The 26,244-nt window shown below is 37.2% G+C and overlaps 2 protein-coding genes across 2 annotated transcripts in view; both read left to right on the top strand.

Moving 5' to 3' along the window:
• Positions 1–503: 503 nt before the first annotated feature.
• On the top strand, positions 504–1,958 carry LOC137284346 (uncharacterized). The gene is made up of 3 exons (XM_067816121.1): positions 504–700; positions 896–1,024; positions 1,384–1,958. Exons 1-3 carry the CDS (start codon positions 613–615, stop codon positions 1,956–1,958), a joined length of 792 nt encoding a protein of 263 aa, XP_067672222.1. The 5' UTR covers positions 504–612.
• A 3,038-nt stretch (positions 1,959–4,996) lies between these two features.
• The window catches only part of LOC137285134 (bifunctional heparan sulfate N-deacetylase/N-sulfotransferase-like), a 40,476-nt gene continuing 19,228 nt past the window's right edge, over positions 4,997–26,244 (top strand). The window contains exons 1-4 of the mRNA XM_067817362.1: positions 4,997–5,076; positions 15,059–16,407; positions 18,643–18,769; positions 25,683–25,795. Of these exons, the coding sequence (XP_067673463.1) occupies positions 15,397–16,407; positions 18,643–18,769; positions 25,683–25,795 (1,251 nt within the window). The 5' untranslated portion in view covers positions 4,997–5,076; positions 15,059–15,396. The remainder of the gene's footprint in view (positions 5,077–15,058; positions 16,408–18,642; positions 18,770–25,682; positions 25,796–26,244) is intronic.

Genomic DNA, 26,244 nt, shown 5'->3' with positions numbered 1-26,244 from the left:
CTGACGCGGTTGACACATGTCACCGTATCCCAATTTCGAAGATCGATACGAATGCTGTTGGTCACTGGATTGTTTGGTCCAGACACGATTATTTACATACCACCGCCACATAGCTGGAATATTGCTGAGTACGGCGTCAAGCAACAAACAAACAAAGAAACATATCAAGATACCAAGAACCACATACAAGTGAAATGTTCAAATGCTATCGAAATCACCGATGTCAATATCACTAAGCACACGATTTAAATAATCCGTTCCAGAATGCGAAATGGAATGCATGAAAATATCGTCAGTTCGTTCAATCGATTTTGATGAATATTGTTAATGAATTGATATGATGTGATAATGGTTTAGAAGACTTTACAGACATCACACCAAACAACAAGGAGCATCATCTAATATCTAGCAATCGGAACGCACTCAAACCAGAATATAACGACATCTTCCGAAGGTGTTTCAGCTGGACGGAGGACAGCGAAATCAACCGACTAGTCGTTGCTATGATGTCATTCGGTGATATTGTGACGTCACGCCATTGTCTGACATTGGCTCAGCTAGCTACAGCAGCATTACAGTACGCTCTTCATTTATCGAGATTATCTAAAGATTATGCCAGTCACCAGACGTCTGACCATGTCCGAGTGTGAAGAGTTTGATCCCGAGGTGGCAGAAGCCTTTGCACGCACAGAACCGACAGGTGTGTGAAATTATGTATTATATAATAATAGACTTTAATCCTCCCTCTTTAATTCTTGTGATTAAAAGATGATTCGGAGTCATCCAGTTTCATTGCACCACTGTTAAATTACACAATGGAGAAATTAATGGTGGATTTTATTTACACCTTCAACTGGATTGATTTCTGCACTAAATCCCGTTTTTGTTATTTCAGAGGTTCATGATGCGGTTCCCAAACACGTTGTAATAAAACCAAAACCAGTCACCAGACACCTGACCATGTCCGAGTGTGAGGGGTTTGATTCCGAGGTGGCACAGTGGTTCGAACATAGAGAACTGAAAGGTGCATATGCGTTCACGATATGTATGTGCGTTCGTGCGTGTCTGTCTTTTGAATCCGTTCAACTTCATTGAAAAAACAGTTGTCTCTACTTCAACTACTATTTTTCAACCAGTTCTTATATTTTACTTTTACTGAAAGCATATGTACTGATGCTCCAGATTTGCCATTATCGTCGGATTACACGTTTTGGACATGATACGGTTTTTCTCACGAGTCAGTGAATTAATTTACAGTTGGCCACTTGAGAGGAGAGAAACAACGAATATTTCGGGGGTCTTTTTTCTCGCTTCCTTTGGCTTGCACATGTAAATCCTACAATACCAGGATATACACTCAATTCGGTCATTCTTCGTTTCCAGAGTTCCACGACAGGGTTCCCAAACACGTCACAATAAAACCAAGACCTGTTCGTCCACATCCTCCATTCCTATGGGACTGTAGTCAAGAGGAGAAACAACAAGTCAAGGAGCACGGACTCCACGTGCAGCTGACGACTGTTTTGGCTGAGGTGGACACTCTCAGTGCTGACCTACGAGATGCTCAACTCCGTTCCAAATGTCTGAAAATGAAGAACCAACATTTCAAGACCCAAATCAGACAACTCTCGAATGAGAAAGTCTTCCTCAGTGATCAGGTGGACCGCTTGTTGAAGGAGGTGGACATGTTGAGAGCTGAAAGATTGTGTGTACATTCTGGAGATGGAGAGAGTGTTGGACTTGCTCATAGCTCAGGGCCTACACAGACCTCGTGCTTTGACGGCATTGTGGCTGATAAACAAGACAATAAGTCAACAAAGCATCATGAACTCTCTTACAGTAATCTGTCATTCAGCACAGCCAGTGTGATCGAAAACTGTAATAAGAAACAAAATGTACAAAAGTCAAAATCATTCTTCCATCGATTTACCAAACTGTTTAGAAGAAACAAATCCTAATGTAATTCAACCCTGTTTTAATCAAAATTACAAATGTTTGACCTGAAATGATGTTTTTGTTATATCTTTACACATTGTAAAACAGGTACGTAAAAATACGGAAAATATCTACCGTATGAGTGAACGAGTGAGTCTAGTTTTAGGCCGTAATGTTCCAGCAATATCACTAAGATCAACACCAGAAATGGGTTTAAAAACATCGTACCCATGTGAGTGAAAGAGTGTGAGTAAGTGAGTTTAGTTCTACACTGCACTCAGCAATATTCCAATTATATGTTGTCAGTCTGTAAATGATCGAGTCTCTGCTAGACAATATAGTGATCGACAGCATGAACACTTCACAACCAAGTCAGTGAACCTGACCATGCGGTTCAGCTGACCAAGCATGGCTATTGAAGATCAGTTCTAACCCGGATCTTCACGGGTTTGTATCCAAGTGGGAATCAAACCCGGGTCTTCAGCATAACGAGCGGACACAGTAACAACTTGGTTATCCCACCGCCCCATCCTTAATATGAACCTACAGTTAGTGAATCTCTGTGTATGATTGGGTGAAAATCGGGCGGCGATGTAGCCAAGTGGTTAAAGGGCTGGTTTGTCACGCCGGAGACCCGGGTTCGATTCCCAACATGGGTGTAAGTCCATTTCTGTGGAATAACACTAAAATTGGCGTAAAACCATACTCAACCAGACTTAGTTGAGAAAGGGATTCTAACCTTTTCTTATAGCATTATGTTTGGGCGATATCAGTGGATACGTTGCGATAAATCTCTTCTATACCCTGGATGCACCTACGGCAAATACAATTATCATGCATCCTGGTTATGATGGAGACATAGAGGATGATCAGGTGTATACGCACGGAATCAAACCTGCGTGGATGATTTAAAAAAATACTCTCTTTACCCGTAAATTCAGTTGTGTACTAGTTATCGACAGCGCAGGGCAACTAAATTATAATACATTCATTACGACTCACAACGAGCAGAAATTCATACAATTTTTATTACAGACTTACAACTTCAGAAATAACACACTGCACAAATCCAAGACTAGACATGGTGTGTTTCGAAATGACGTAAACGCGAGTTTTAATCATAATGACACTCCAATGGCTCGTTTGGTCTTTCTCGGTCTCTCTTGTGCAGACTTGTACATATGAGCTACTAGCGGCCGCGCAACCGCTGAATGGAACCACCCCCAAAAACTGTTGAAGGTGAAGGTGGATTGACGGTTCGTGAAGGTGGATTGACGGCATGGTTGAAAGTGAGTACAGTTTTTTACCCCATAAGGAATATTTCAGCCTTTACATGGAGCAGTGTGCATTGTGTGGTGGTTGGTTTGTGGGTCCTATGAATGGTTCCACACATTGGTGATGTAACCGGAAAACGCTTCAAAGCGACATCAAGCCCGGTTCACTGTAGTATACGAAACTTTAGCAGGCTGTATATTGAAAAGGATCGGTTTGTTTATTTGTTTTATTTCACTCACACTCAGCAATACTCCAGCTATGTTGGGTGGTATGTAAAGAATCGAGTCTTGGTCTGACAGTCTTATGATCAACAGCATGAGCATCGATCGACGCAATTAGGATAGGATAACACGTGTCAATCACGTCAACGGTCTTGACCAACCAATCTCGCCATTCGCCTCTACTCTTTCACCTCTTGCTGAAGATCAGTTCTAACCCGTGAGCCGACTTTACATTAAGTACAAACTGGCTCGTCTACGTCAGTCTGCTTGGGAATGAACTGACTCATCAAGCAGAAAGTTGACACTCGGCGAAGAGTCACAGAACCTGACACCGTTAATCTGGAATCTGGCTTTCAGCCAACTCAAATTTAAAGAGTAAAGTTTAACACACGCACGAGACCTATGGTAAAATGAAGTTCAACCGGAGATGATAATTTGTGTTTACTTGCCAGGCTCTATTTTTTATTCCACGCATTGCATTGTTGTGTGACCAAAGAGAAGTGTAACTGAAACTCTACACTGGAATAGACGGACGTGTCTATTGTCTATCAGCTAAGCGAGGTCAAGCTTTAGTTCCACGTTGAATTTGTTACAAAACAGCTGTTTTCAATCCAATATTCATCCAATCGGTACGATAAGGATTAAGTTCATTGTTGGCATGTGGCCGTGTGCATAGTGCCCTTGTCACAAATCAGTTAGTCAAGGAGAGTCCTTGGCCAGGCTCGATTATTTACACACCGCCGCCATATAGGTTGAATATTGCTGAGTGCGGCATGAAATTAAACTCACTCACTCCTTGGATGGGTGACAGTGTCGTAAAGCGAACTTAACCAAAACTGTCGAGGAAGTAATGAAAACCATTTTATATACAACTGATATTAAATACAGTTATGCTGTCCGCCATTCATTCGGTATTTAGTAACAAAAGATCTCTTTTCTGTTAGTTCGCCAGTCTTAAAGTGTCTCTTCAAAAACGATATATTCATGTCATCAGTCATTTTCAAATAATGTTCAATTGTGCAGTGGTTAATGCCTCTCCCTTCTACCCTCTCTGTGTCTCTCTCCACCTCTGTAAACACACACCACGCACGCACGCACGCTCATATATGTACGTATGCGCGTGTGTTTGCGCGCATGCGTGTGTACATGTTTAACATAGTTGCTTAAATCAGAACATTTCTCGTCATCGATCCATGCTTGAGAATATTGGATGTGAATAATAAAACTACCCACTTGCAAAAGTAAGAGGGATTACAAAAATCCATAGAAAATATTTTTCATGTTATCGGTCATTTTCGCATAATGCCTTCATGTGCAGTGACAGATGTCGGGCGAAAGAAGTGGAAATACATGCAATGGTAGCAAACTTCATTGATTTGATCACACAAAAGCAATTAGTGGAAGAGCATTTGCTAACCACTGGAGTGAAGAAATATCTAACAGAGAACGACGTTTAATACAACGTAACAAATTCTGTTAATAAGATGTCTCCAGTGAAATATGCAGGTGCCCCGCCCACCTTTCCACATGGCCGGAAGTTTTCCATTTCACGCGCATGCGCAAACGATGAGGCTGGTCGACATAACAGGAAACAGTGAGTTGCATTGGCACTATCAGCAGTGATGTGAATATTTCCGACTTCATAGTAAGTTACACTGTTGATTTTTATGCATTGGGTAGTATATCTGTTTTCATGTAAATGATATCAGTACCGTTTGTCGTTTATTGTTACTTTTTTGAGTCGAATAGAAACCAAAGTTATCGTTATTAGCTGAACGTTTCAGAGTTCAGATTTGACAGAGTTTAACATTATGAGAGTGACAGCATCGGAATGGACTATTTCCTTGAGCCGGATCCAGATGTTAGGTGTAGCGTATGTGTCGATTAGCAGGACAATGAATAATCAAATGAAAACCGATATTCAATCTTCGCTTACTTGACGTCACACTGGCAGTAGAATTCGATTCGAAATGAAACTAGGTTTATCATTTATGGTTAAACTGTGATTATCACGGAACTTTAGTTTCACTACAGGACTCACGTTATAGTATAATTATGAAATCCCTCGCGTACATATTGATAACATTAATAGTATACATTGTCCCCAAAAGATTAAGGGATTTTGATGTATTTGACTTTTAAGTTTTTGATAAATGATAAAGATTACAGTAACCAAATTCCTCTTCACACAAAAATAAAAAAAATCTTTATCTCAACACTAAAGATCACAATGTTATTGAATAGGTGATGCCTTAAATAACTTACTTGATTCTCTCATTTTGAACTGTCAGGGCACAAAACCTTTTCTACAAGCCATGCAATATGTTTCTTTGTGATTTTGTTGGTCACTGGATTGTCTAGTCCAGACTTGATTATTAGCTTGAATATTGTTGAGTATGGCATAAAACTAAACTCACTCACTCACTAATATGCCATTGCAAACCTTTCAGATTTACATTTCCCTCATTTGCATTAAAAGCAATAAAAAGAACCCACATCTGAACAAGTATTTAACTCTTAAGTTTCCAAAAACCTACGTTTTAGTGCTGTCAACGTACAATCTAGTATGGATCACCTTGACAACCATGGGATTTTATGATGATGAATGCTGTATTTGTATCCTGTTGATAGTCAGCATAGTTCAAATCACAACATGTCCACAGAATATTACAGTGTCCCCTTGATTCATAAAAGCGTGATAATTTAGGATATTAAAAAGATGTTTTTTGAGTGATGTGCTCTATTTGAATTTTGTTTGCCATTTGTAGATCAAATAAAATTATGTTGTTGATTTGTGTGATAAACTTATTTTACTTAATGGTTAAAGGAGGTGATTTGTTTTGGGTTTATTGTTTATGATTGTCTTGAAAAGGGAGGTAGGAAAGTGAAGAAAATGTGTTTGGAATGGCTAACAGTGATGGAATATTTTATATTACACTTTTTACAGTACAAGTTTGATAATTTTGATAGGATGTGAAGTATTTCAATAATAGTAGTAGTCAATATTTTTTGTCATAAAATATTTTCAGATATACCTCCCTGCAATAGTTGGAATTAGGAGCTGATTTTGTCATTGATACGATGTTGTCTTTAAGATAGTAAAACGTTTGGCCCATGTGTCAATGATTTGAGACATCTGAAGTAGATAATGGTATGTAGATTATAGTCTAGGACATTTTCTTTAGGATTAGTAGAAATATTTGCAACAATTCCGGTTATTTTTAATAAGCTTGTCTGTGTAACAATCCCAGAACTGAATTATTTTCCCATCCTTTGCTCTAATGCTAAAGCGATAAAGCTTTACTCATTATTGACCTTGTTATTTAAAGAGTACTATACCCCGATTATATTTTGAGGTTTGTCAGTGCCATATCTGTGCTATCTCATGTACATCTTCAATGATACTTTGTGCATGAAGCTAAAAAGTAAAATGCTGTACAGAATTTGCATTTTTTGGCCTAAAAGTTTTGCCAGATGAAGTTAGTTTGTGAGCCTCATGTAAATTGTAAACTTTAATCATTGAATAAGTCGTAAGTGCAAATAATCCACTATGAGGTGAATATGACGTATATCACAAATACTTGAAAAACAAATATAAAAATTGGCTAAAGATTTTTCACTATTGTCGATATATACTGTTTAGCATTTGTCATGTGGACTGGATTGGGTGTCAGGGTTGTTGTCTTTGTTGACACATGTCATCATATCCCAGTTGCATAGTTTGATGTCCATGCTATTGATCACTGGATTGTGAAGTCTAGACTGGCTGCCATAAAGCTGAATGTGGTGTAAAACTAAACTCAATCACTGATCCAGTGGATGAGTAACAGACAAGATCAAGTAATGTAAAACCATTACTGACTATTCAGTTCCTCTAGTCATGAATCACAAATTGAATTTTTGAAATGATACAGTTTGATTCACCTTTTATGCAAGTGGATTGTAAAAGCCCTAGTTTTAGGTAAAGAAGTTTGGGCAAACAGTAGTTAAGCAAACATTCGTGAAACCATGTCTTCCATGGTAGCAGGTGGTGGGGTAGCCCAGTGGTTAAAGTGTTCGAAAACCTGAGTTCGATGCTCTAATGTGTACAGTGTGTGAAGCCCATTTCTCATGTGCGCAGCCTTGATATTGCTGATTTATTGCTAAAAGCTGTTTCAATCCAATTGACTCACACACTCACTCACTCACTGTTGTAGCAAATGTAAAAAAAGACATGCATATATATATGAACATTGATGTAAATGGCTTTGTGTGAATGTAAAAGCGTTAGGTTCGGACATTTTCACACTTTTGTGACAAACAAGAAAAATGACACATTTTTCAAGCTGTTGCCTGTAAACTAATAGACACAGTATATATTGGCGTAGAAAAAAATAGAATACTTAGACCCTGCAGACAGAAATTATTTCTGTAGAGTATCCAAACCAATTATTAATATAGGGCATATTGATCAGTTGCAAATGACTAACTAATTTACATGAGAGGAATCGTATTGCAATCACCAGTATCAATTTGAAACAGATGGTTTGACGTGCAGAAAGATACAGTTTATCAATCACAGATGAGGTGTGCAGCATACGTGAGTAATATCTCCCAGATTGTAATAGAAAACTATATGTGAAAAAATTATCCTCATTTCATGCTTAAACCTAGACTTATACTTAGTCTCTGAATATACATCTATATGAATTTGATAGCAACAAACTTATAAATTGAAAAAGAGCAACAGTGAAACCAGGGATTCACAACCTGAGGAAATCTAGACTGGCTTCATTTAAGACTTTAGAATTGCAGAGAGAGCAGTAGGGAAAATAATGTGAATCAGGGAAGGTGAGACAGACTAGCTTAAACCGTATGCCGTAGCATTGTAAATATAGAATGGTGTATTACAGTGATAGCCAAAGATGGATTGTTTGTTGCTTTCAGCAATATTCCAGGTGTATGGCAGCGTTTTGTGAAAAGACCAAAGGATGATTGAGTGGGTGTGGGGTTATGCTGCTTTTTAGCACTATTCCAGAAGGATGATAGCAGGGGGATCTTTACACATTGTACCCATGTGGGGAATCAAACTCAGGATTTAGGCATGGTGTACAAACACTTCACCCATTAGGCTATCCCATCATCCCGTAAAGGGTGAAAGAAGAATATAGTTTGTATTATTGCATAGAAATCAGTGTTAAACTTTACAATATTCTTAAATTACATATTTAAAACAAAGGAAATAATTATCTACAGTTTTAAAACTTTTGTTTAATCAGTGTTTTAAAAGTATGTATGCTGATTATAAAATGGTAAACTTAAAGCAGAATGCCATTGACATGAATGTGATGGATGTGAAACTTGTGTGTATATTTCATACATGTGAAATACATGTGACATTTCACGTGTAAATTCTCTTTAAATACATTTAAGTACATTTATAACTTTCTTAAAATGGACTGACAAAAAAGTATACTTTTTTCTGATAATTGGCTGCATACTTTAGTTGAAATGTGTAAAACAATCTACCAATTATGGCAAATGATTTTCTTTTGTTGTGACAGCTATATTTGTTATGTAAAATGTTGGTGGGCTTTATGAGTGTGAACACTCATTACCTGTTGCACATACAGGTATGACAGGAGAAAGGAAAGTAAATGACATTTATAATATTTCAGACAACATTCCATACCAATTTTAAGATGTGTTCAGCAAGGTGTATGATAGTTGAAAATTTTTGTTAACCGGAAATGTGAAACTTTTAAGTTAATGGAAGACATTGAAACATTGGTGTTGAGATTGTTGGACATGTTATAATGGCAGACAACTACCGAGCATGTATTCTACTTGTGACTTCTGATCAAATATGTTTGTGATTTAATACAATGAAATGAATGGGAAAAGGCTGAGTTTCCCAACTTCAATAGGAACCTAATGGTAAAGGTGCTTTAAGTTGCTGGACTCCCAGGTTTAGTTCCACACATAGGTACAATGTGTGAAGTCCATTTCTGGTGTCCCCCCACCATGGTATTGCTGCAATATTGCTTAAGTTAAAGCAGGGTGACAGACATAGAGTATCTGCATACTAAGCATGGTCAAAATTGTGCTTATGTTTACAAACATTCTTCTTACATATTAGAGTTGGAAAACTGTTGAAAGTCCCAAATTGTCTTAACACAAAACAGCACTGATAGCTTTTGAAACTTTTTAAGTGTTATTCTCTTTTATGTGATTTTTCAGGGGATGAAAATGTAATGTTCTGCATTATTGTAATGTAGTGTTCTCCATTATTGTAATGACGTATCACAATGATGGTAAGCAAATAATGCCAACAAGTTTTTAATGAGTATTCTAATAACTTGATTGTTAGCATATTCTGTGTGGTCAAATGATGAGTGTTTTCTTCACATTGAGTGCAAATGTCTCATATTTACAGATCATTATATGTTGATCGTCATATTGATACCACTTCTCAAATGTCTACAGAATATTTTCTTGCTCGAAACCACAGTTGAGGTTACATGTAGCATGACTGATTTCAATCAGATTGCATTGGTGTCCTGAAACAGGAGACAGTGCAACTTACTAGACCAAACAGATTGTTGTTTGCCCATTTGAGAGAGCTAATCCACCACTAAATCCTACTTACATTTATTTTGGGCCTATTAGTTTTAGAAAGATTTTAGCCCCATTATAGACTTCTAATTGTCAGTAACCATGGTAACATTCTTTTGGGTTTGTTTCATTAGAAAAAGTTTCGAGACGCCTTAATAGTTGCTCTATTTGTCAGTACTAATGGTAAAATATATTATATAATCAACTTCACTGAAAAAAGATTCAATCGCTTCATTTTTCTGTAACCATGGTTACTGAAATTAAGGACTAAACTGTTTACTAAAAGTAATGAAAAGTCTATTGAAAGGAGGCTGAAAAATAAAAAACGTTATTTATGATTAATTAGAATTTTGTTGTTTCAGTATAACACACATGAATGAAGTAATCGGGGCATTAAATTTGATGAATATTCATGAATAAACGTGCACACAACAGTCTAAAGCTATGCACGTTGTAATCACAGTTTCATATTCATCACTATGGTAATTATTACTGCAACCTGTGTATGACTAAATCTTACATCTTGTGCATGACAGTATTAGTTGTACAGAAACATTAATTGCAAAAACCCTTGGGAAAAACCTTTAAAATTGGTGATTATGTTAAAAATGTTATATATGCCGATTATGATTGATAATTGTCAACCACAAGTCCTCATTGATAGTGGATTTGGTTTCCGATTCCAACGTTTTTGGATTGAGGTGTGTATGTACAAGGAGTACAAGACATATTTACACTTAGGGAATGTCATTTAGCCATAGCTGAGACGACTAAAAGCAATTTTGGGTGGTGGAGTAGCCCAGTGGTTGAAGTGTTAGCTCGTCGCACCAAAGATCTGGTTTCAATTCTCCACATGGGTACAATGTGTTCCCCTTGTGATATTGCTGGACTAATGCTAACAGTGCTGTAGAACTTAACTAACTCACTTACAAAGCAGATTGTAATTTAGGCTATAGCATCCTCCTTTTGCATGTACATTGACAACACTTAATACAGAGATGCCAACCACTCTGATTTTGGAGGAGTGACTCCGATTTTCAGTTACAAAATCCACACTCTGATTTATCTGTAAAATGTAGAATGTTTGAAAAAATTTTATTCAAAAGCCATTGAAATGTGTTTATTTGAGTTAATTATTGTCTGGGTAAGTAGGTCCAGAAATTGCATATTTCAGGCTAAATCCAATGATTTTCATAAGGGAGGCCCGTCCAGACCCCTATTGTCAAAAGGAGCTGCACCCCCTCTCGCGCTTCACCTTCAGTTGCTTTTAGGAAGCCGTGACTCCGCTTTCTTACAATTCAGGGTTGGCATCCCAGCTAATATTTTGTTAATGAACAGGTCAACATCTGACATGGGTTCTGTTGTTCAAAACAACCTTGATCACTGGCTAGATCTACTGAACATTGGTATACAGAAGTCCATCATTAACTGGGCATACTTGCAAATATAGCAACACAAAGATACAATGATGTATCAATTATTAATGAAACAGTTATTCTGTGTATGCATAATGTTCTGTTTAACCTTACAAATATGGGCAGTTGCTAACCATTTCATGACATGCTACTATGTCATAGAGACTCTGAAACAAAGTTATCCAATACGAGGAATTAATGATGTATAGGTACATGCATGATAGGTTTCTGTAGTTACCATTTTTAAATAAATCACTGGCTATTTTTTTAATGACCTCCAGCATATTTGCTAGTTAGATATTGGAAAAAGTGTTTGAATTTGATTTTGTGTAAGTTACTAAAATGACTGCTTTGAACACGTTCCAGAGCTGATGTTCCTTTGAGGCTACCCTAAAATTTATTGCAAAGTATACTGAACAGTAAAGAAACATAAGTTTTGAAAAGACAAAAGTAAGTCACTAAGTGTTCATGTTTGTGGCTTCTATTAAAAAACTTGACAGAAATGCAGAGTTGCGTTCGTTCTTCTTTTCAGTGTATGTATCGTATTATGATTGTAAAATTATGACCTTGCTGTATTGTTTTGTCCCTATTCAATACACTCCATCAAAGTGTATCATATTTCACAACTCAGGATTAAAGAAAATGAAGAAAGTCTCCAGAATTTATTTCATCATTTTATCAAAGTTACTTTAGGGCTGTGTTCTATGTTCATTTCTCATACTTGATGTTGGTCTAGATAAATACCCCAGTGCATGTTTGAAAGCTGATTACATGTCAGGAAGAAACAATCCTTTCTTTATGTCTACAGACTTTACATCTACAGAATTATTGGAATATGCAGTACATGCCTAGGATTAGGAATATATTTAGTCTGTCATACAGACCCTTAAACAAATATATCCAAGAAAGCCCTCAGAAGTCAAGAATATGTGGGAAGTGTTGATAACCTCAGTATGAAAGTGAAGAAAGTCTCTAGGCTCCCTTTCCTCTTATTTAGGAACAGTCAGAAATGTCATTGGCCTTTCAGAGTTCACGCAACCTGTGTTTTTGACTAGATGGGAGGGTACTGGCAGAATCGTTTAAATGGAAAATTCCAGAATACTGGATGCACTTACTGATTCCCCTGAGTCATACTTTGTAATGGCTGATCTTGACAAGATATTGATGTTAGAGTAATGTTTAGCAAGATACACACTGGGAGATCCCTCGTTGATGCTTAATGGTAACCAAATACCTCTATGCATTAAGCATCCTTGGTATGAATTATGGTATATTTGTGTTTGACTTCATCTCCTGGTTTATGTGAGTTAATGTGTCACTTTGGAATGATGTGTTGTGGTTATCTTGAACATGTTGAATTGTTGCGTTGTATATTTGTGAATAGCAACTTTGTTCTTTCTACCTCCTTCAACCTCTTGACGATCTGGGATAGAACTGTTTTTCAGTAACCCATGCATCCCGCTAGACGTTACTAGCAGGATAGGGTGGTCAGGCTTGGTGACTTGGTTGATGCATATCATGTCTCATTTGCATAGATTATGCTCATGCTGTTGGTCACTGGATTGTCAGGTAGCAACTCAATTATTTACTGCCAATGCCATAGAGCTAAAATATAGCAGAAATTTTGCTGAGTGTTGCATAAAATAAGCCGGACCATATCCTTCATGCTAGTTTTAAATTTACCTGTGATAATCTAGGTATTTATTTTTACTGTCCTTTGTTGACAGATATTTATATTGTTTAAGGTTTTTAAATTTAGATACAACTTGCTTAGTCATGTTTTGTCGGAAATATTGCTGCTGTAACTTTAAATTTAACTCCTTCACTCAAACCATCTTGTTCTCTTTCTTCTCTGATACATCTCGTATGTTTCTGCAAGCTCACTGAAACAGTTGTGATGATGATTTCTTTTGTGTATATTTATTAATGTATGCAGCTAATCTGTTTATTAAAACTGATTTCAAATTGCCTTTTAGCAGATATACACTGAGCAACATGCCTACTTATGTTTATGAGTCCAGAATAAGAAAAATAATTAAATCAGTTCTAACTGATCGTTGACCTCACATGAGCCAAAATAATGCAGGTTTTACATGTAAGTAACACAACAAAACATTTTTACCCAAATTGGCTCTTTGACAGTCAAGTGATTATTATATACAGGGAAATACGGTACGTGTTTAGCCGTTCAAATTAACTGTCCTTAACCGATGACAGCACGGCAAACTGTGCAATTATCAACATGTACTGAAGGTAATGTTTAAACATGTTTAATGTCAAAGTGCTAGAGTACACAGTGCAGTGGGTGAACCCCATCCATGCTCTGTGTGATGTAAGGAAGTAGGGAGTGAATGGCTGACTGACTACTGTAAAGCTGAAACGATGAAACTGCACTTATCTCTGACAGGATGTTGCTGCTCCACACGCATTGCTCGTACAGCCTCATGCATATATTACTCATTATATATGAAACTATGAACCGTGAGTAGGCATCTTTGAATGGCCTTTTGAAGTTGGTGTAAGGTACAAATGAGAGCGTTCTATGGATGTACAACATCTTTATTATTAATATGAACGACGTTTCGGTGTTAGTACTAACTGCGTCATCAAGCAAGTAATGTACAATATTAAAGGAAAGGTTTACCGGTAAATATAAATGAGTAAAGTTTGAACAGTAAGTAGATTGATGTTTATGCAGTCAAGGTTCACATGCAAAGTTAAAGGATGTTCATGAAAAAAGACAGTGACACAAGCAGAATTAACTAGAGTGGGATTTAACTAATTACAGGGATGAAGCCAGTGATGTGATGATAGGCATGAGAAGAAATACTGATTTACCTTTGTATGATTGATGATATGTTGTCTTCCTTCGAATTATAGGAATTGGGTGTAGATTTGTTTGATAACCTTGATTTTCTGATCTCAATTTTTGCGTTACTTCTGTGGTGATTTTGTAGCCAGTTTATTATCCATATCTGGACATTCTTGGTATTTTCTGGACTTGAGTACTTTCTTAAGATTCGTCTTTCTTTGTTGTTTATATTCTTCATCATGTTAATAAATATAGATTTTGAAGTTAGGTTAGATGCGTAGAACATGAAAAGGTTAGGCAATGATATTTCCTGAACTACACAGCAGTTTGGCAAAGTCTAGTATTATTGAAAATGCTGAAAAGTCCATTGCTGTTATGCATTTTCCCAGAGTGAGACAGGTTTAGATCATCTATGTAACATGGTGCAATAGTCAACATGTTGAGTACATTAGTTTGAAGTAGGTGGCCCCTGGGGTCCTTTATGTGTTGGTAACCGAATCTTGTGATCCCATAAAGCTTTTACTGTTAACTTGATGGTAATGACTTGGACCTCTTGACTTGTGTCTATGAATACTGTACATGCATGATATCGTTGATATGATATCACCACCACCATCATCATCATCATCATCATCATCATCATCATCATCATGAATGTACATGAAGTTTTCTTCTTTGTCCAGCAATTTTGCCTGTTACTGTTTCATAATCTGAATGTGTTGGTTATCAGATATTGTTGTTGTGGTGTTGCAGTGAGCATAGCTTAAGGCTGATTGATTATTATTTTTGTTTTTCTTCTGTTTCAGATTCCCTTGCAACAAATTTGGTTGTCTGAGGATATCAACAATGACCAACGTCTCCAAATTCCTGTTGAGCAGATGGCCATGATGTTTGTGTCATGGTTCAGTCTGACTGAGAAGCTGGATGCCTCTCTGGTGCGGATGAGAACTAATTCAGTGTCCCGCAGACCTAGACTATTAAACTGGAGATCGGCCATTAAAAAATGTCGACGACAGAAATTGGTTAAACAATGAAAGTACTGCTGGACGTTAAGTCGTCCTTTTTAGATGGAACTTGACCTGTGTACCTACAGTTTTAGTTTTTATGCCTGTTTTGTCTTGTGTTTGTTGAATTTTGTTCTACCATGTGGTTTTCTCGTGAGATTCGTTGGTGTAGAACATACGTGAAGCAATGTTTATGCTTAAAGAGGTTCAGTCTGATGAAAGGGTTGGCTTTTGTCATATCCCTCAGTGTTCTGTCCAGTGTGTTCTTCGCCTATCATCTCATGAACTTCGGCATTGTGAAGCGGCATGCGGACCCACCCAAACCCATGCTGATGTGCCGACCAGACAGTGGTCTACCAAAGAACCAGCCCCCTGTGCCAAAAGACCATAGCTCTGAAGCTAGTCTCAGACTGGGAAATCGTGTTCTTCTCATGGTAGAAACACAGTACTCAAAGCAAGGGATTATTATAGCCCGACTGCTTGAAGGCTTGAGAATCGAATACAAAATTGAACCAACTGGTAAAAATCTTCCAACGCTGACACATGCGGACAAGGGAAAATTTGCTGTTGTGATATTTGAAAATTATGAAGCGTATGTAAATATGGACAACTGGAATAGGCAGTTGTTAGATAAGTACTGTAGGGATTATAATGTAGGTATGATAGGCTTTTTCCCTTCCAAGGAGGAAGCGATCATCGAGGAGGTGATGGGGTTCCCACTCAGTATCCAATACAATCTGGTGCTTCAAGACTATAAGCTCAACCATTACTCTGATATATGGAGGATTACGAAACCAGGGGATGTGTTTGAAGGACGTCTTCAGACAGATTACTGGACCGTGTTCCATACCAATCACTCAACATATGAACCTCTCTCTTTCGCGCATGTGTTATCAGACGAGGGTGAATTTTCAAGGACATCCAAGTCTGTTGTGCCTGTTGTGTACGATGCAGGAATGAATGATGGCATTCGGAGAATTCTTTATGGATATGGATTGGGCTTCTGGCTTCATCATTTGATGATGATTGACAGTTTGTCTTTCATCTCCCATGGGAAACTCAGCGTTGGAATGGAGAGGTTTCTTCAGATTGACATTGACGACATCTTTGTGGGAAAAGAAGGCATCCGGATGAAGGTTGAAGATGTTGTTGTAAGTTAATCATTGATATCCTTTGCAGCTTCCTGTCATGCTAGGACCCGTGAAGGTCCCAGGGTAGCACAGGCCTTCAGCAACCCATGTTTGCCATAAAAGGCGACTCTGCAAGAGGCAACTAACGGGATCATGTGGTCAGGCTTGCTGACTTGGTTGACACATGTCATCGTTTCTCAGTTGCTCAGATCAATGCTCATGATGTTGATCACTGGATTGTCTGGTCCAGACTTGATTATTTACCGACTGCTGCCATATATCTGGAATATTGCTGAGTATGGCGTAAAACTGAACTCACTCACTCACTCTGTCATGCTAGGCTTTTTGGACAACTGACCCATGTTTGTCAGAGGTGACAAATGCTAATGTATGGTTAGTCTTCCTGAAGTGGTTGATGCTGGACATAACATCCCTGTTGAATAGGTTGATACTCATAATGTTGATCACGGGATTGTCTTGTCCAGACTTGATTATTACATATAGCTGATATATTGCTAAGTGCAGTGTTAACAAACCAACCAAAAACAAATCAATCCTGTAGTGTTTAGTACTGAAACGATTTAATTTTGATATAAGACCCTCAGTTTCATGCTTCATGTAAGTAAAACATCAGATTTTATTTTATCCTCAGAGTTGGCTTTTTAGCGTGAAATCCATGTTCAGCTTGGTGATGTCAACTGACAACGTTACTTTCAAAAATTGCGTTTAGTGCTCAGAACTGCTTGAGTTGGAATCAAAATTATTTTCTGTCGATGTGGAACTAATTTAAATAGGTAGGGTAATATTGATTCAAAATAGTTACAATGGTTATCGAAAATTGAAACTGAGGTGTTAGATTTGATTTTCCATGAATCAAACAGAATCATTGCAGCCCAAATGGCATGTGTGCGTGGTCCAGTTGACAAAGACTTTACAGTTATAGGTGACTGATGATCATTGCTGTTGTATAACATGATGTTACTTGTTAGCTCTTAACCATGTTAACATATGGATCTTTTTCAGAATATACTTAAAATTGTCAGAATTTGCTACTGCTGATCAAATTTGGTAACATTATATCTAAAGCATAGTTACTTACATAGTAAGAATATGTTCTAAATGTTGAAATGAGAAGCTTTTGAAGACTTGTCCTGTCATATAGGAGTATCCTGGTCACCATTTCTAATTCAGCCTAGAATGACAGCAAAAATCATCAAAGAAATTTTACATTTAGGAAAATGCACAAGATGTAAACTTGTTGTCCATTTGCGAAAATAATAGCACTCTAACCTTAAGAAATTATTACATTTTCCTTTGATGAACTAAATTCTTTTGTAGGAATGTGTTAGTTTTGTGGGAAATATAACTTAATTTTTTCTTCATTTGGAAAGTTAATCAAAGTTTTTTTTGTACATGTTATGAAAATAATACACGTCTCTGAAAGATGATTTTTCATTTTATCACATATGGAGACATGTGATTATTAAAATAATGTCTACTACTTTCTGTGACAGTTTTTGGTATATGTATTTTACTCTGTTGTCATGGTTGCATTGTTTTTTTTCTAACAAAACTCCCAAATTAATAAAATATGTCACACATGAGAAAAACACATGGACAGAGGTTGTACATTGGGAATTCTGTCTAGCCAGTGTCTTGCATGTGGACACATGGGTACAGCATGGGAAGCCCATTTTTGGTGTCCCTTGCCTTGACATTGCTGGGATATTGCTAAATGTGGCATAAAACCTCTCCACTCATGTGACAGGTGGCACACAGCCTGCAAAATAATTTTTTCTTGTATACTGTTTTTTTTCTAATTTCATTTATCAATTTCATTTGATCATGTAATTTTGAAGAGTAAAAACAAGAAAGGGCCTATGATTATGTTGAAAGTAAAAATATTTCATAATGCTTCTCTCGAAGTTTGTACAACTACAAGCTGTTTCCTGGTAACTGTTGTTTTTGTTTGAGATCTCGAAGCACTGGTTGTAATTGGAGCTTTTAATTGAATTCTGTGGTTATTTGCTTGGGCGCTTTTAATCAGATGTAATTGAGGTTACCAAGGAAATGTTATGAAGTAACACAGACAGAACTGATTGTCTGACATCATTAAGCATGTTAAGTGCAGTTTGTTTCATATAGGACCTGAAGTGTTTTATATTTAATTAAGCTGCCATAATTGGTTAAGTAGTCATTTATACAGTTTATGTGTTCTATATCATCCAAATGATTGTTGTTATCATATGATAACAGGCACTTGTCGAGACGCAGAATCGACTGGCGAAAGAGATTGATGGCTTCCATTTCAATCTTGGCTTCTCAGGGAGGTACTACATGCATGGAACAGCTGAAGAGGATTTAGGGGATAAAAAATTGATTGGTAAGTAAGAAAAGGTTGTTCAGTTGTTGTATGATTGTTTGGGGTTTTTGGTTGAAATCCGTCTATAGGAAGACCGACTGGGCATCACTTTTGTGAAGTTTCAATGTGTGAAATACAACAGAAGTACAAGTCAAGCTGTCTGCGCAAGCACTACAGTCAGGTGTTGGTGATAAGTAGTATGCGGCAATTACTGGTCACTAGCCATTATGATTGGGCTCTACGACTTATTTGGGTGTCATTTTACCTGGCAGTGTTATTTGATGCTTATGATATCAATCACTGGATTATCACGTGATAATTTGTTTTGTTAGTTGATGCAATACTCAGGTTTGTGGCAGCGGTCTGTAATTTATCATGTCTGGACCAGATAGTCAAGTGAGTGACATCATGAGCATTGGTTCATAAAGTTAGGGTATAATGTGATGATATCAAGTCAGTGAATTGTGCCATCCTGTCTTGTCAGAAACAAGTTTTGGTTGCTAGGAGACCACATTATCACCCAGAATCCCCATGGGGATTGGCTATTTACAGAATATCATCATCATAGGCAGATGACAGGAGTATTAACAGGGCTCGATTTAAGAGATGTTAAACTACTTGCACAAGGTGCAACCTAAGATAAAGACCCTGTTGCTCCAACCAAATTCCTGTTTCAACGTAGTGCGATGAAATGTCAGAGGTTTCGGTGAACATAAACATATGTCCATGATGTGGTACCCACGAAACCATAACAACACAGAGAAACAGCTAATACCTGTTTACATGAGCTGTCAGAGCGGAGACATGTCTATGAATAGAAATTTTCGGTGCTGTAGCAATTCGAAATGTAGAAGAAAATGAGCTGACATATTTATGGTTATAATGATAGATATATTGCTGATTCATTTCTCAAAAACTCAGATGCACCTTGTGCAAGTTACACTAACCATGCTAACAATTAGACTGCACTTTATAATACTGGGTTGCACCAGTAACAAAGTATTAAATCGATCCCTGATTAACATGCAGCAATAAACCAACAAACAAACCCAATTAAAAACTGACAGTTTAGAAGTAGGACTCCTCACAGCAATAGCTGTAAGATGGCTGCCGTGATATTAACTTGATGAGGCAATATTTTCTCATTTGCTGTAAATTTCTGAAAGATTGATGGTGACAGGGGCATATTGGGCTCAAGTATGCAGCATTGTTTCTTGGAGCATGATGAATGAACTGGTAGTGGAGATAATTGAGAACCAAGTTTATCATGTTTAGGCAGGAAAATGAAATGTGCGTATCCTGGTCCTGTGTGAACATACGCAAGGGAGCATATTATTTCTTTAAAGAATGGGTTTGGAAAAGTTTGATTTACACAAGAAAAGAATCATGATGTTACATGTGAAAATGTTCCAGTTCAAATATTTGATGATTTTCACCTTGATGGTATCAGGTTAGATAAGGCTTAGTCTGTGACTTGTATATGATTCTGATAATAACAAGTAGACCCATTTAAATTGACAAGAAGCCCCAGTGAGTTGGGAGATTCTGAACTGGGCTAAATCTAGACTTGCTTTATTTGGGATTTTGTAATAGCAAGGAGTGATAGGCGTGAGTTCAGGAGTGTGAGACAGATTAGTGTCTATTGTAAGGGATATTGCACATACAAGCGTTCATGTGAGGTACAATGATATATATTTGGTTCCAAAAACATTTGGATAAATAATGTCGGTATAGTAGATGGCACAGTTGTAGTGGCTGCAAGAGTCAGTTTTGCCAACAAATGAAATAACTTATGAAAATGATAAGAAAGATAGGCATTTTGTTACGCATGTTGCACAAGTATTTTTGTACAAATTGTAGCAGACAGGTATTTTTACATTATTGCTGCAATTAAATGAGAAAAGAGATCTATTGAGGAGATAGTGTTCTGACCTAAAAAAATGATGGACATACTGAAAGGGTCATTGCGACATTTTGGACAGCCATTTTGTCATATGTGTTTTATAAAATTTGATATGCAGCTAGTACATGGTACATAGGAATATCTATGTTAAGGCATTTGGCATATTTCATATTTGATATGGTTATGACTGTTCACCTTCATCATGTGAAATCTTCTAGTTGTACAACATTTTTAATATCTTCTCTGCAACTACTGGTGGGTAGGTTAGCCTATTGGCTAAAGCGTCCGCTAGTCATGCCATATGAGAGCAATGCATGAAGTCTTCATCATGTGAAATCTTCTAGTTGTACAACATTTTTAATATCTTCTCTGCAACTACTGGTGGGTAGGTTAGCCTATTGGCTAAAGCGTCCGCTAGTCATGCCATATGAGAGCAATGCATGAAGTCTTCATCATGTGAAATCTTCTAGTTGTACAACATTTTTAATATCTTCTCTGCAACTACTGGTGGGTAGGTTAGCCTATTGGCTAAAGCGTCCGCTAGTCATGCCATATGAGAGCAATGCATGAAGTCTTCATCATGTGAAATCTTCTAGTTGTACAACATTTTTAATATCTTCTCTGCAACTACTGGTGGGTAGGTTAGCCTATTGGCTAAAGCGTCCGCTAGTCATGCCATATGAGAGCAATGCATGAAGTCTTCATCATGTGAAATCTTCTAGTTTTTTTATATCTTCTCTGCAACTACTGGTGGGTAGGTTAGCCTATTGGCTAAAGCGTCCGCTTGTCATGCCATATGAGAGCAATGCATGAAGTCTGTATCTGGTGTCCCTTGCCATGATATGCTGGAATGTTGCTAAAACTAAAGGCTCACTCACTCACTCACTCTCACAGGAGCTGTTAATTACCCTTGAAGATCTGGGTTGGAATTGATCTTTAGCATCCTATGCTTGTCGTAAAAGACGACTAATGGGATTGGGTGGTCAGACTGGCAGACTTGGCTCATACATATCATTGTATCCCAATTGTACACATCGATGCTCATGTTGTTGATCACTAGATTGTCTGGTCCAGACTTATTTGTTTACAGACAGATGCCATCTTTGCTGAAATATTGCTGAGTGTGGCGTTAAACAACGAACCAAGTAAACTGAGTTAGAACAGCATCTGTATCATATACAAATGGGATTTATATCAGATCGTAAACCAAACAGTAATGCATGAAAAGTCTATGAATATTTGACTCCATTGATTATCGATAATCCCTTTCTGGTTTAATTTAATATTTCCCTCCCTTTTTCACATGAAGAGCACCATTGCCAGTACAGATTCAAACAGTTTTGCAGCAATTCAAATCATTTCATCATTTAATGAAGCATTTTATAGCCTGAATGAGTTCAGCTGGTAGAAGGGGTTAGGTGGAAACTAAGGTTAAGTATTAAGCTCAGCTTTACAGCCCATCCCAGATGAAATCAGTGGTGTGTGAAGTGATGCTAGCTTTTATGGTTCCTATAAGGCAAGAAGATGGAAGTGGATCTCAGCTATCGGAGCATCACTTTAGACCTTGTGCAGGAGGAATTTTTATAGCTGATAGAAAATATTTCTCATATTTCCTGTGAATGAGCAGGTTCTATCAGGAATGTACCTTGGCCTACAAAACTAGAGGGCCAGACGACCCCCAGTCACTAATTTCAAGGGTCCTTATGAGAAATATGTGGGTGGTGTCGGGCTGCAACGAATACACTATGTGGCGAATATGATATGTATCACGAATATTGGATAATGATTGCTTATAATTCATGTATACAATATCGTAGGCACAATATGGAACCCCTCTGTTGACTGTTAATTTGTTGTAGTACTAACTAGTGATCTGACCTGACTCACAAATTTGGTATGTACTACACTGATAGTTGTATTCCTCAATATCGTAGGCAGTATCAAGTAAGATGTGCTCAGATAAAAAATTGTAAAAATTCATTTATATTCGGTTCTGGTGACCATGAATAATGAATTGTATTCATGAAGGGCTATGGTTTGCTGTACCGAATATGTGAGTGTATTGTAAAAGCCCTAGGGTGGTGTATATGAACAAAATAGTTTTGTAAAATGTACGTTATTAAGCACTAACAGAGATACTTAAGTTGAAAATTTTTATAAAATTTGAAACAAAAATATACATGAAATACATCCGGCCATAATCATGTGCTATATGTTAACTCTGTAGTTAATTGTTATGTGAACCTGTATACCGATAGAGGCATAATGAAATAGATAAACCTTAAGTAACCAAAGTAACAGACAAAGCAGGTGTGACTTTTTTCAGTTTCATGTCTCTGGACTTTGCTTATAACTACTGATAGTCTAGTGAACAGTGAAATTTAGTAATTATTTCAGTTATAGGAACCTTGTTTCCTGTCCAGAATTAGCACATGATTAAGTACAAAGAAAATTTTTATGCATCCCTCAGGATGCAGCGTAATATTTCTTCTGCATCCATTGTGAATGTTTATGCTTATTGGAAAATCTGTTAAACAAGAAATAGAATTGGTCTGGCCTAAAGATGAAAAAGTCATCCTTCCTTCATTTATGAGAGAAATGCGCTTGTGAAACGTTAAATTTTGATATAGCCTACTGGCAATGATGTACAGGGTTCTATGTATCATGTGCAAGCTACTGTTTACAATCATCCCCCTTCAAACAAAGTGGAACTTTGATCAGCCTAAGCTGCTTTGGAGCAAATATTGTCTTAGGACTCGATTTCAGACTCTAATGAATGACATAGATTTGGGTTTCTTGACTGTAAACTACAAGGAAGCAGAATGTCGATGATTTGTGGAGATATCACTGGGGCAGGATAACCATTACTCCATATTAGACCTGTTAGCATCATTTTGAAGACCGGAATTCTGTTTTCCAAGGAAAACTGATTCTGCTTGCAGGGCATATGGCATCATTTTAAGGAGAAACTAGCCAGCGTGGCATGGTTGGTGTACATGGTGTATGGTTTGAAAGTCTGAAATATCGCAGCACTTCCTGTGTGCACCTGAAGTTTAATTGATGAAGATAATGTACCCACATGCTAGTCTGGTCTGTGTTTACTCATCTCTGCAGGCCGTTGTACATTTTGTTTATAAATCTGGGATAAGCAATTACAACCTTGAGGTGTATATTAATCATATCTAAACATAATCGGCTTTTGGATTCTGATCTGAATACAGATAACAGGCTGCCTACTTTTGTCCATTCTGTTCGAGGTGACTTAGCATATCATTTGTATGGCATGATGATTTGATTTAGTTGCATGTCATCATACCCCCCATGATGTCAGGTGGTGCTCATGACATCCATCACTGGTTGGTCTGCTTCAGACGTAATCTTTTACATCTTTGAGTGGCATTTTGCCAGGCAACAGTTCAAGAATCTATTTAAACATCACATTCACAAATTATAGAAGTTCTTACCTGTAAAGTTTGTCTATATCAATCATTCTTAGACCACATTCATGATGCAAGGCTTAGATTTTCAAAAGCTCTCTTAGTGCTAAGATAATCATAATGTTAATGTATGACATTTACGTCTATCTTAGTGCCAAGAGAGCTTCAAAAACATAGGCCCTGGAATGTTTGTAATGTTAAATGTTTAGTTATCTTACTATAAAGCTTTGTGCCAGCAACATATATAGAATCTTATGAATTTGCAAATATGTATTGATAGTGTGAATTGTAACCAAAGCAACACTGTCACTTCAGTGAAAACTGCAAGATAAGCAAATTCAACACTTCAGGCATGGTGAGGTTTAGGGATGGGTATTGCCAAGATTTTTGTATTGCAATATGTTGTGATTTGTGTTGGTGTATTGCAATATGTATTGCAATATATTATGAAAGTGTTACACTTGGTTTAAGGTTATGAAATGACTGTTTCCTTTCTTTTGAAAGAATGCCACTGGCCACTGTCAGGACCCAGATGTGATTGTACAAAGATCAAAATGTTTCCGAATTGAGACTTTGCTCTAAAGTTTTCAGCTGCGCCTGCCATTTTGTTTTCTTTGGTTTCGGCAGTTGATGTACTTTTTATCTTTTATACGGTTTAATAGTCACACAAGTGCAATTACATGACCAATAAACATTCACAAAACTATTAATGTATAATAAAATAAAAATATAAAGGAAATACAAATGTTATTAGTGTTTGGTCTACATCATGAAAATTACAGATCACACCCATAGAAATTACCGACCGTATCAAGTCAACCGGTTTGCTAAAAAGTGTTATATTGTGAAGTAAGAATTGCAATATACCGATTAACTGGTATTATCACCCACCCCTAGTGAAGCTAATGTTAAAGGCTTTGATATTGCTGGAATATTGCTAGAATTGTCCCTAACTGTTAAGAGGCATCCAACTCCACTATCATTTTTCAGAAATCTGTCATTTAGTCCATGAATGTTGTTTGGAATACCAAATGTTGAACATTCCCAGTTTGCATGATAGAAAGACATTCTCACTGTCCATCTGTGAGGATCTAGTTGGTGGGATGAAAGGTTCTGTTGTAAAGGGATATCCTCAGATCTTTATTAGGATAACCAGAATTTAGATCTAATCTTTATAAATTTAACCTGATATTTTTGTAGCATGACAGATTGACTGTCATGTTATGGAAGAATCAGGTAGTCTTTTACATGGCAGTGTTGGTTCCTCAGTGAACTCAAGGTACTGAGGTATCCTATTGGTTAGAGCATCTGCTTGTCTCACAAGTTCGATTCCCCTCAACCCATACTCACTTACTCAGTAAACTATGACAGCAAACTTATGTGAGGCAACTCGATGTATCAGATTCGGTGAGTTTGTCGAAAAGTGTCTGATATTTGAGTCATCTGTTCGTTGCAGATGGAAAAAGTGCTGGAATATATCTGAAACTGCATTGGTACTTTGCTAAACAATAAACGGACTTAGTTGAAAATATTGATGTTCTCTTGAATTCTGTTATGACACCTGCTGTGTATGTTGTTTGTGTTGCTGATGCAGAGTATCGAGACAAGTTCTGGTGGTTCGGACACATGTGGAGACATGAACAGGCTCACAAGTTTGACCAGGACTTCCTGGAGCGCTCCATGTTGATGAACTTCCAATTTGCAAAGGTAAATGACCTTAAACCCATGCATATCTTACACCTATGCACACATCGAGATTCACTTTACTAGAGTGTGTATTATATTGTATAGCAGTGTACTGAGAATCTGGTACCCGTATGTTGGTATGTACTATGATATATTTGGAGCCTAAGTGTTGGAGAGTGAGTAACATTGATTGTACATGCAGAACCTGTTGTCAAGCACTGAAGCCCTGAAAATACTTTATAGTTGTGATGACGGAATTTAGATTTGATTTGTTTGTGATTCCATTTCTTTTTAATAAATTATTGTATGTAATTGTAAACGTTGTCGTTTTGTCAATTAGTTACAATGGATAACTTCAGTCTGAATGAAAGTCTATGTAGATTATGCTTAAATTATAGACATGATCACAGAATGTTTATGTTTATTACTATGTACCAGTTTTGAGAAAAAAACCCATTGTAATACATATT

Source organism: Haliotis asinina, chromosome 5, assembly GCF_037392515.1.
Source record: "Haliotis asinina isolate JCU_RB_2024 chromosome 5, JCU_Hal_asi_v2, whole genome shotgun sequence".
Classification (NCBI taxonomy): Eukaryota; Metazoa; Mollusca; class Gastropoda; order Lepetellida; family Haliotidae; genus Haliotis; species Haliotis asinina.
The sequence above is the reverse complement of the archived record's forward strand: the minus strand, read 5'-3'. Positions and strand labels throughout refer to the sequence as shown.